The 12360-nt window shown below is 39.0% G+C and overlaps 1 protein-coding gene and 1 long non-coding RNA gene across 2 annotated transcripts in view; one reads left to right on the top strand and one right to left on the bottom strand.

Moving 5' to 3' along the window:
* LOC125233660 overlaps positions 1-9474 on the top strand; it is a 69949-nt gene extending 60475 nt beyond the window's left edge. Inside the window, 3 exon segments of the mRNA XM_048139729.1 lie at positions 7892-8015; positions 8114-8224; positions 8299-9474. Coding sequence (XP_047995686.1) covers positions 7892-8015; positions 8114-8224; positions 8299-9095 — 1032 coding nt within the window. The 3' untranslated portion in view covers positions 9096-9474.
* On the bottom strand, positions 4348-5763 carry LOC125233663. The gene is made up of 2 exons (XR_007177874.1): positions 5670-5763; positions 4348-4766 (listed from the first exon to the last, which is right to left on the bottom strand). It is a non-coding gene; the product is annotated as an uncharacterized LOC125233663 (long non-coding RNA).
* Positions 9475-12360: the final 2886 nt, after the last annotated feature.

Below are 12360 nucleotides of genomic sequence, written 5' to 3'. Positions count from 1 at the left end.
TTTTAACCTCCTGGGGTTCAATGTCCTAATACTAGGACAAAAGACCCACGATAAAATTTAAATCTACGTTAAATGGAATTGAGATGCTTTTGTTTTGATTCGTTCGATTTTCATACAATAGAAATTCAGCTCTGTTTTCTAGTACTATTGATTCAAATTTGATTGGCAATTATTTTTGTATGGTGGGCCGCTAGAGGTTTTAAACATAATTTTGAATTGTTATTGATAGCAGTTTTTCTACTGCTATAAACAAAGGACAATCGTCGCCCTGTGTTCAGGCCACAGACCAACCCCTATAGACATCTATTACAAGACGACTCGCGGTCGCCAGCCTTCCTAGTATTTGCACTGATATAAGCGCGGGCGCTCGCCGTGCCCGATCAGTATCGACCAAGTAACAGACCCGAAAGCAGCGCGTGTTTTTCGCACTAAAAAATTGGAAAAGGGTATTTTGATGCCTTAAAGATGTCCACCTGTAGTGTGAAATGGTGTAGAAAGGTAACAAGAAGCTCAAATTTAAAAACAGACGGCATTACATTCCACAAATAAGTCATATTTATAATTTATTCAGAGCCGGCATAGGTCAACTTACATTGGCCACTTACGCGTCAGTAGAGGGACAGTCATACTTCTGTCCCTTTACATCTGGCGCGACTGCCCGCCGTCCTTGAAACGGCCAATCACAGCGCGCTTAACACATTCCCCGCCCGCTCCTCGCACCCCAAACACTGGTGACTCGTATCGCGAACAAAATATACAAGATTTCTACTCTATAGGAGGTTCTCTGTGGTTCAGGCTAGACCCCCCGACACTCGACAATGAGTGTTCTCATCAAACAAATATATTTGACGTTTACTGTAAATATTTTACCAATGCCTTCGTACATGCTTTCGTTTCTGCTGACATATGTAGCGACCATTCCCAAAATCTATCATACGTTGGTCGGTAGGGCATTTGTATATAGGACTCGGTGAAAGGCTTCGACGCTGTCTTGATAAAGGCTCATTCATCGGCTCGATCATTTTGTATTCGTAGGGGACACCTTTTAACTTGTGTGGGGGATCGTATGACCGGTTGATGCTATAATCGATGTCATCGTTTTGTGTGGATCGCGCGACCACCCAGCTTAGCCCGAGTAACAACACCAACAGCGAACACCGATACATTTTCTGGAAATATTTAATATTCATAAATTAGTCATTTGCGGTAAAACAATCTGCTTTTTGCGTCACATAAAGAACATGGTCAATTGGTCATAAGAGTAAGTACGTCAAAGTGTGTAGGATTTCGTAGTTGCGATATTCTACGAATATCTAACAGTTAGGGTATAACATCACAGGATTAGTGATCTGTTCTTTTCCTAAAGGTTGCGGTCTAAAACTTATTTACTCTGCGTATGACTGACGCCGCTCTAGCAGGTATGGGAGACATGACTTATACATATAAGGACCGACTACTAAAAGAGCACATACGATTTTTTTTTTAATATATGTGGTACGTGTAAACGAGCAGACGTACCGCCTGATGGTAAGCGAATACCAACAAAGGATCGATCAAATACAGGAGTGATAGAGTCACGTATAACGAAAATTCATTTTCTTTTTCGTATTAGCTTTCTGTTAATAAGTAGGAAGTCAACCGTAAATAAGTAGAAAGAGTCGTCTCTTAAAAGTTCACGTGTTTCACGCCGAGCGTTTTCCTGTCTCGTTTTCCCCTCCACGCTCTTCAAATATAATCAATATGAAGCAAAACAAAGACTTACCGGGACGTCCTCTGTAAAGCAGCTTACGGAAGAAAATATAACACATAATTTACAGTCACCTATTTAAACTAAATGATGATATCATTAACCTACGCGTTAGGGTTAAAAGTGAAATAATTGTGATGTCTCACACAATAGCCTGACTCTGTTTATATCGAATAGAGTAACAGAGACGGTTACCTACTTTCAATCCGTCATTCACTTGCGTCAATCGCGGTTTATGAATTGTACGTATTCGTTGAAAGTTCCAAGTCGAGCGCACCTTGTGTATTGTAAACCCACTGTCTATCATCATCCTAAACTTATCGTGCATTTACTTGGGAACGGCACATCTAACACTCTGGCACCAATTTGGCGGTATTTTGTCTTACCCAGCGGTAAGCGCGCTTAACGTCAGTAAGTATTTTCTGATGGTCGAATATAGTTTGTCAGAGGTCGGCAGTAGGTATTGGTTAAATAAAAAATTTGATTAGATATGTTTGTTATTGAGTGCAATGCAAATACATAGATAGTTACAAAGTACGCATCAGTTACCTAAATGTAAAATACCGGAAAAAATGGACTTTATTTTCACTTTAATCATCAATCATGTTTTTTATCCTTACATATCCAAACATCGTTCCCAAGATATACAGTCTTCTTATCAAGTGGGCATTTATTTAAAGGTCCAAAGCTATCATTTTGTGGTGAAGGCAGCGAAGGAATTTCATTTTGTATCTTCTTTTTGCATATAAAACCTCCGTTCGGGATAAATTCCAGAATGTACATATCGATCAGGCATCTAAGTGGTAGTTCGGCGGAACGAAACTCGACTCCTCGTTTAAGTCTCTTTTCCACGCAAATATATCCGCCATGCGGTAGGAGTTTCATGATTTTGTCAGACGGACATTTCGGAGTATAACAGGTGGAACAGATGAGTCCTACTCTGCCTACCGCCGATGCCGCTGCCAGCCGACGTTGTCTGATTTCGTTGACGTCCTCACTACTGTCACTAGCAACTGATGTGGGATCCTTGTCTATGCAAATAAATGTTCCGTCCGGCAGACGTACCGGTTTCTTATCATTGGGACAGTTGGGTAAAGTTCCGACAACGCTAACAATGCCGGCGGTTCTTAGAGTACGTGAGGGAGAGTGAAGAGCGCTTTTATCGTCTGCGGGCTTGCTGGCCGCCCAGCCCAGTGTCAGCAGAAACACCAGCGAACACCGATACATTGCTCTGAAAACTAAAATAAACTATTTTAAATTAAACTATGGACTTTCACCCTATGTGACACTCTTTGATAAAAAAGCGACCAGGAGTTATTTGTTTTACAAGGGGGCAAAGTTGTTGTTTAACCGCACGTGCCAATATTGATACCCGAGCAAGCGAAAGATTCTTGAGCGTTGTGAGGATTTCAAGGCACGAAGGTAAAACAAACTTTGCCGCCGAGTGAAACACAAAATTTTTCACCACACCAACGCGAACAAAATACTGACTATAAAACATCAAACTAAATCAAATCAATCAATTTATTCATTATTTTTGATTAATAATCATCATTTATACGTGAATACCCACAACCAGTTTGTGACATCAAGTTAAAATTTGTATGAAATTACTTTGCACTCTTGTGGATAAAATGCAATTTTGCTATCTGTTTTCGAATAGCAAAGTAAGCCTTTACCAGTTGGTGTGGTGAAAAATATATTAATGAGAAAATATGTTATGTCGATGATGCAACATGGGTTCCACACGGTGTCTGTACGTGTACACCTCATGAGTCTTCATTATACAGGTAATCAAAATTCAATCAGATACTAAATTACTGAAATAAAACTTATATTTTACTTCACTCTTACCATTACGTAGTTGTTTTTCGGCATTGTATAAATTAATATAAATTATGATTAGGATTTTTATCCTTAAATATCTAAACATTCTGAACGTCGTTCCCAAGCCCTATATCATCCTTTCTATTAATATTTGGAGGGTTTTTATAAGGAAATATTCATCTTTTTTAAGTACGTATATATTGGTTTGTAAATACTTAGTTAAATAAAATTAAAAATATTCTGAAATAACGTGACACTGATACCCAGCAATGTATTTAATCATAAAATACATGCCCACAAGTGTCCATTCATTCTTTTGATGGGATACAGAAAACTGTCGATAGAAAGTAATTTACTGTTGTTTATTGTAAAATTAATATAGGTATAAACATTTAACTGTAACCAGATTATTTATACAGCTTACCCGGACGTCCTTTTAGAAGCACCTTACTGATAAAACTACATATGATACGTATTCAGTACCTGAATTTATACTACGGTTCATGCATTGGTATTTGCTGGAGGATAATGGTAATTTTAGTTGCTTGTCATATCTATTCCACTGTATTAGCTCATAGCCTGTAAATAATTTATAGCCACAGTCGTGCTCATAAATATGTGTACATTTCATCACCTTATACCTTCTTTGCTATAAGGTAAAGATGTACATATATGTATTTATGAACTCGACTGAGCGTAATAGCTTAACCAATGCGTACTGCGACTCACCTTTTTCCGACTCGAACGGACTCTATTAGAAATAAAACAGTTTAATTACATAATCGTTTTATTAGACTATAAATCATTAAGTTACAAATACTAAGAATAACTATCATTTCAGCGGTAAGACTTGGCTTTATTGAAGGCAGACCGAGAAAAAGTTTCTCCCAAAATCAAAAGCGTCGTCATTATTTGGCTTTTAACTTAATTCTTCTGCATTTTTTCCACTTCTTTTCTTCTTGCATATTAAAAATCCAGCCCAAACCGGAGTTGTACCAGCGGGACAGTGACTAACTCCACACGTAATGCAAGCTATGACTGGGTCCTTATTCACTGCTAGTGTATCTGAAGAACTTTTGGTTGCCGGGGAGCCGGTAGATCCGTGGTGCGCTCTAACATCAACTAGGGAAGCGAGTGTGGCGGCTAGGGTCGCAGCCAGTAGAATATTTGGCAGCCAAGACATTGTTGTTAACTGTAATATAGACAAAATATTGTAATACATTTAAAAGTAACAGGGTTGTTATCGGTGGCCCTACCAAGGTGAAAAATACTGGTAAAGTATTGCTATTTAGGGCGTTTCAAGGTAAATTATACTAGAAAGCGCTTAGTAGGTAAATATTACATACACACCTAAGCTTGATAGTAATAAGATAAATAGGTAAGCTCGTTTACATTAAAAATAGAAAAAAAGACTAGTCAGTGACCATTTTTGGAATTCACCCGAAAACCGAAGGCTGTTTGAAATCTCACGGGCTCTAATTAGTAATTATACTCTTACAGTCAACCAATTGGAACCCTAGGCGACTCTACATCTACAACCATGTCAAAATGACAAGCAGTAAGAGATTTCTTACAATCTGATTTATAACGTCACTATGACATAGTTCTACGGTGGCCTAGGGTTCCAATTGGTTGACTGTACATATAATACAATTTACAATTTCCTTATAAATCATTACAATATTATTAGCATACGTATCAGAGACTTACAGTAGTGTCGACTGACGTTCTAATTGAATTTCCTTGATTATCGCATTTGAGGTCATAAAGGAGTCATTCAATTCAAATATAAATAGGTACGCTTTTGTGGTTGTACCACTTAACAATAGGTACTTTTGTAAAATCGGGTGTCATATCATATACATATACCTACCTACGTTGATTCACAGAAACTAAGTTCGTGTATGTAAAGCGAAGAAGGAAGGTATGAAGTACATTTGTTGTACAAGTATTAAATTTTTGACGAAATTAATCCTAGATATCTGATGTGTAGTCAGTGCGGAAAGAAGAATCCTAGAATGTATTGGATATTATACTTTTACGGCTCCTCTTTTTCCGAACACATTATCAAGTGTTAAAAAGTTGCCGGACTTACCTTAACGTCCTCTCGGAAACACCTTATGAGCCACACTGGCACTGGCCGATGAGCTTCCTTGTGTTCTTAGAAAAACGTTGGCGTTGTATTTTCCTTGAACTAGGAGTCTTATATTTTATTTTATTTATTACAATTAGATGTGTAATTGCTACTTTGTTGTAAATTATAAATAGTTCAGTTAGTGGGCTTTATCTCATTGTAAATGGTTTTTTAATTAACCGCCGCCTCAAATCTCTCAAGGCTCAATTTGTCTGTTTTTTTTTTATATGTTCCACGATATCTCCGTCGTTACTGGACAGATTTAGAAATATTTTTTTTTGATTGAATGTATATGCATACAGATTGGTCCCATTTTTCTCAGAACCCAGTTCTGATGATGGGATCCTGGAGAAATCGAGGGAACTCCTCAAATCTGAAAGGCACACGTATGGTGATTTTTGTGTTTTTTAAGGAACAACATGCACTTACGTACGGAACAGTGACATTTGGTGCAGTGGAACTGCTGATGATGGTCAGAACGGAACTCCTCAAATCTGAACGGCACGCTTATAGCGATTTTGGTATTTTTATAAGAACAGCATACACTTACGTCCAGAACAGTGACATTTGGTGCAGTGGAACTGCTGATGATGGTCAGAACCGAACTCCTCAAATCTGAACGGCACACTTATAGTGACTATGGTTTTTTTATAAGAACAGCATGCACTTACGTCCAGAACAGTCACATTTGGTGCAGTGGAACTGCTGATGAAGATCAGAACGGAACTCCTTAAATCTGAACGGCACACTTATAGTGACTTTGGTATTTTTATAAGAATAGCATGCATTTAAGTTCAGAACAGTGACATTTATTTAGTTATGTTTGTTAAGAATATTGAGTTTTCAAGTCAAATTTTGTCAAGCTTCGATTTCTTATAATCGGATTCATGAGGGATTGAGGAAACTCCTCAAACCTTAACGGTATGCGTATATTTATTTGTGTTGCCATCAAATAATTAAAGCATTAAAAGCAGTTTAAAAAAATACCTACACATTTTTACATAATCCAATATTCGCAAGTAGCTTTCACCAGAACCCCAAAGGCGGGGGTTTTTTTTTCTTAATTTTTTTTTTAAATTAAACTATTTTTCTCAAACATGGTATGAAATATTGATGTTATGTGCCTTATAATTGGCAGCGAAGTATGACGTTGCAGGTGCGGCTAGGACAATTGATAGATAATGGAATTTCATACAAACCTTGCAGGCCATGGCCGGCAAAGTCCTCTTTTTTAATTTTGAAACACAGATAATTGTGACATAACATCCAGGTATTTAGCCAATTAAAAAAAAAACTATAAGGGGCTTTATAGACGTGCCGACTGCAACTGGTACGGGCCCTTGACAATATTTGATTTTGGGTGCGTTTTCATACAAAAAAAAAAATTTTCGTTTTTTTTTTTAATTTTTTTTTAACTTTTTGTTTTTTTATAAGCGTATACGGGGTATCAAAGGGGAACGAAAATTCGATTATTTTTGCGCTACGACGCACCGTTTAGGAGATACAGCCATCCAAAGTTACTATTTTCAGTAGACTTTATTTATTTCATACCATGTTTGAGAAAAGCACTATACATACCTCGGCGGGAAATGGGTTTGCCGGCCGAAGACATATAGACGGATAGGTCTGAGGCCTTTGTCCCGGCCTCTGTAGTAATGTACTATTATTTTATTTAAGTATAGAATCTAGCCTATTAAAAGCACATTATATTACATATTGCATCTGTATTGCGGTCATACTAATTAATGTAAACCAATTGCGTACATGTGCTGTTATTTGTCTTATGGTACCTTATTCCATTTGAAGCATAAGAACCCTTCCTTCATAGACAGTCGCATAATAAACGGAGCTATTTAATGACGACTATGAAGCATCTAGCATATGTAATTATTAGCTCTAATTAATAATATCTTGCGATTTTACCGCGATGTCAGTTACTTGGGAAAACCTGTTCTTAGGATTAGTATGTGCTAAGTTTATAAACTATTTTCATTTTCTTTACCTTATTGACGGCTATTTATATTCTAATATTTTTAAGGAGTAAAAATGTGTATGTATATAGTACATTTTTCTTTTTAGATTTCAGAATATTAAGTTTTTTCTAATTGAAAGGTTGAAAGAAAAATACCTACTTATAAGTACCTATCTGGACACTATGTAATTATGCGAATGTTTGTACGCAGGACAACAAGAAGCGCGTAGTGTTCAAGCGGCAGAAGTATCACTGCGTGTACGAGTACCCGCGCGAGCTGGCCACTGTGGACGCCGACTCGCCCGCCTACCTGCCCGACCTGTCCACGTACTCAGGTACACGACATGTTCAGACAGCATCTCTGTTGTACAACTAACTATATTAATGACACCACCATGTGGTATTATGGTCTAAATGATTTCTGGCATTTCAGAATGGGACCCCGGCAGCGCGGAGGACGCGGAGCTGGGCTACGGGCAGCTGTTCGGCGCGGCCTCGCCGCTCGACCTATACCCGCTGCGCGGGACCATCGCCTTCGGTGCAGGTCTATACCATACTATCCATTTTAATATGTTAACTCATTCGTAGAAATATTTCCTAATACGATTATTCTTTCAGATTACGACGAAGACTTTTTCATATCGTCGTCGGCCCGGCCGTTCGAGAGTCTCGGCGTGATGTCCACCACCAGCCAGTTCTTCCCCGGCATGCGCCTCAAGCCGCTCGACCTGCCCGCGCCCGCCGACGACGACTTCCCCCCGCCGCCCTCCCCGCTGGCGCCGCTCCCGCAGACCCGCACGCCCTCGCTCGACTTCACCACGCCCGACTCTGGCGTCGAGGACATCACCCCCGGCTCCACCTCCACCGACGACGACTTCAGAACCAAGAAGCTCGAGGAGGTGAGTCCGTGGCGCGGCGTCGACAGCGGCAGCTCCAGCGAGTCCGTCAGCCCGAGCTCCCCCGGCGGCGAGGCGCTCGGCGGCCTGCGCCACACGCGCGACAAGCTCAAGCTCGACCTCCCGCCGAGCCCGCACATACCCTCCCCCAGGCACAACAGGGTCTTCAACTTCGTCCTCGACAAACCGAAGAGGCGCGCCGCGGACGAGCGGTCGGACATCGGCACCACCCCCCTCGTCATGACCGACGAGACCCCGCTCGTGACCGGCTCCTTGCCCGTTTCCGACCTCGAGGACGTCCCCGTCCCGGAGCCGACCTTCTCCACCTTCGGTAAGACCGTCCCGCGAGCCGATCCCGAACAAAAGATAATATTAACCGATGATGGAGAAAAAGCCGCTAGTCCCGTGAAGGAGCCCGTCCGCGGCGAAGGCACCGTATTAGACAGCGGGGATGAAGATTCCGGCATAGAAAGTAGCGCCAAAGCCACGCTGGAGCGCAAAACACCCAACGTTTCTTAAATATACTAGCGCAGCGGTGGCGTGGCATCAAACTTGCCCCTAGATCGTGAGGATATTTCACCGACTTTGTCAAAACTTGTGAAAGCAGCAGGTGTTATCACACACATGAGTTTATAAGATACTGAGCGGAGCGGACAACAGTCTGCCTCGCTCTAACATATCCGGCCAATTGTTTATATCCTAGTATACGATTGCCGAAACTGGAGAATGATCATACAATACCGTAACAAAAATCGAGTTCCATAACACTTATTTCGCCGCGCCATTGCAGTGGCGTAGATTGTTATATCTCCGCGGCCTATGGTCCGATCGTTACTGTAGTTGATAGTATTACCAACATTAGGTTTACTCAAGATAATGGTAATTCGTAGAAAAACGAATCATTAGACTTATATTGACCGGGATATAGACCGTGATTACCTTTTTGATTTTTGTCAATATAAGTCTAATGAAAATAACCGTGAATCATTCAAAACTTAAACGAATCATTGTAAGAATCATGAATCTACCCTACAACAACAGTGTCAACTCAAACACAATGGAGAACATTGGAGAGTTGACTTCATTCTATGTATGTATGTGTTGTTTAGACAACCAGTAGGACACTTAACAGTAATTTATAACTTTGTACAAGAGAATACTCTTCAATAACCATTTGTGTACAGATCCAGGTGTTTTCTATAGGGAAGCAACCGTCTCGCCCTTAAGAGTTTAGTTTCTCACTGGATACATATCGAAAGACGCGTTAATTTATGATATTTTCTTTATCACATCAAAAATAATAATGCTGGAAGTTTTATGCAATGTAGAATACTTCATTATCGACAATTTCACCTGGCATTCGCTGAAACAATGAACTTGAAAGTCAATTTGACTCATTTGATAGATAAATACCACTGCGTAGAATATAACGTTACCTGTAATTTAGCCAATCTAAAGCTACGTCCACTAGCATTTCGTACAAATGCTAAATACCAACAATATTATAAGAGACTACAGATGTAAGGTACAAATAACCGGCAGTATCTAATATAAGTAAGTGCTTTGATACGTTTACAGTCCCGTGGAAAAGCAGCCTAATTTTAATACTGTAGTACGATGGCCTATCCATTTTTGTAAAGTTTTTAGCCCATTCTTATACTTGCTAGATTTTCATACGTAAAGTGTTACTCTAATTTTTAACATAGTGTAGAGTTGCGTTTGGTACGTATAAATAACGCTATGATTAAGGAATATCGGCATCTATGTCTACATGGACGAAATTTTCAATAATACCTGGTTCTTAATCTCATGACAATATAACAGTGCATTTGAATATGTTTCGTTCATGTAGAAAATGTGTTGCTGACTGTACTATTAGGCACGAGAGTCGATGGTTAACGGTTACACATAAAGTAAAATATAAGTACTTTGAAAATCCATCTCAATAACCAAATAAAGTTGGTAGAAATTACCTATATTTTACTGCAAGTGTCCACTTATTAAACGTAGTCGCATCTTGGAGGCAGAATCTCATAGAATCTAGAGCGGAGACCCAAACGCGACTTAAGTTATTCAATGTCTAAATTATTTCATCTACGGTGATTTCACATACGCACAAGTGAATCGCATCTTCCATCTATCGAACCTCGACATTATGAAATCTAAATTAAATATATCGGTATAAAATTGAGGTTACAAAGCCAATTCTTAGTTAAGCGAAAATTTATATTAGATAAGGTAGGAGTAGATGTAAAGAGTTGTGGTGATTATTGCGTATTCGGCGTCGGCGGTCTGGCTGTATACTCTAGTATCTATTAATAAAACATATTATTGGTCCACTCACTGACCTTGATGTAACCTATTATTTTTCTTACGGTTAGAACTTGAATTTCCAACTTTGACACTTATTTGAGAGAGGTGAAGTGTATTCAGCCCCTTTAGCACAACTTGCCTTGTCGCGCGCGAGTGCATACATCAAGCGCGACTTCAAGTATGGACTCGCGCAGGACAAGGCAAGTTCGTGCAAGTAATCCTAGGTCACTATAGAACCTTTTCACAGTAAACGTCAAAGTGACTTCTATAGCTAATAAAGCAGACAGGGTTCTAGAGTGGCTTATGATTAAAGGTGGTTAACTCTACGCACTGAACACAGGCCTCGCCCGCGCCGGTCCCACGACACAACATAATATGCAATACGTCCAAGTGTGAACCTAATGTGCAATTCTTCTCATTTCCATATCATGGTGTTTTAGTTATTTAGTTGAATGTAAATATAATTTAATGATCCAAGGAAAATTTTTAATATGAAATTTTATTGCTTATATCTATTGTACGACACGTTTATTGTTCTGAACATTATTTTTACAGTTTTAGAATGTTTTCGTTAATGTACAGTTGTAAATACGGTAGGAGTCCATTTTGTTATGATGTAGTTGAGGTTTCGCATCGTTCGTCCTGGCGCTTCAATCGAAATCTCTAGACAGATTCCATTATACTACGTCGGTAAAGAACAATGAATTATTTGATTGAATGAATTGTCCAATAATTATGGTATTTATTGTTTGTAAGTTGTTATTGATTTGTATGAACTGTCCGCAGTATTTCGTGAATGTGAACGTTGAAGGTTTTCATATTGTGACTTTGTCTTGTCTTTTAAAAGTATTTCTATGGAGAAAAAATAATGAATAAAACTCGTAACTCAATATATGACTTTCATTTAAAACAATACATAAACTTTTCTTATATAACTAGATTAAATAATGTCAATCTAATGAATACATTTTTGAGATTCAATGTTCAGGAATGTGAAATGAATAGTTACAGAAGTACAAATAATCATAACTATTAAGCACAATATTTAATTACTATCCAGTTTTCTTACGTTTCTTAAATATTGCTCATTTAGTCTTTTAGAACGTAGAATTATGTTGAACTCCTAATGGATATTATGTGGTCATGAAGGGCCTCGGTTTAGATATTAGCCCGAGACATCTGACTTTTCAAGCAAATACTCTTTCTTATATCGATTGATACCCCTGCTACGCAAAGAAATACGGGAGAGCGTCGATATTTCATAACAACCTAATGTACGTTAAACATGGAATTTTGGACTTTATTGCAGACAAATCAGCAATTCCCGAAAAGTTTGTACATTTGGATCATGTCTCCGATTTTGATAAAAATTGGTAGGCTGATAGAGTCGATGATGCTGAGCAAGATCCACTAGGTTTCCCAAAATGTCCTAGGTTGTTTGTATGAAACTTTCCTTTTTTGTTACCGAAAA

This window comes from Leguminivora glycinivorella, chromosome 14 (genome assembly GCF_023078275.1).
Source record: "Leguminivora glycinivorella isolate SPB_JAAS2020 chromosome 14, LegGlyc_1.1, whole genome shotgun sequence".
In the NCBI taxonomy this organism is placed as follows: domain Eukaryota; kingdom Metazoa; phylum Arthropoda; class Insecta; order Lepidoptera; family Tortricidae; genus Leguminivora; species Leguminivora glycinivorella.
The sequence above is the reverse complement of the archived record's forward strand: the minus strand, read 5'-3'. Positions and strand labels throughout refer to the sequence as shown.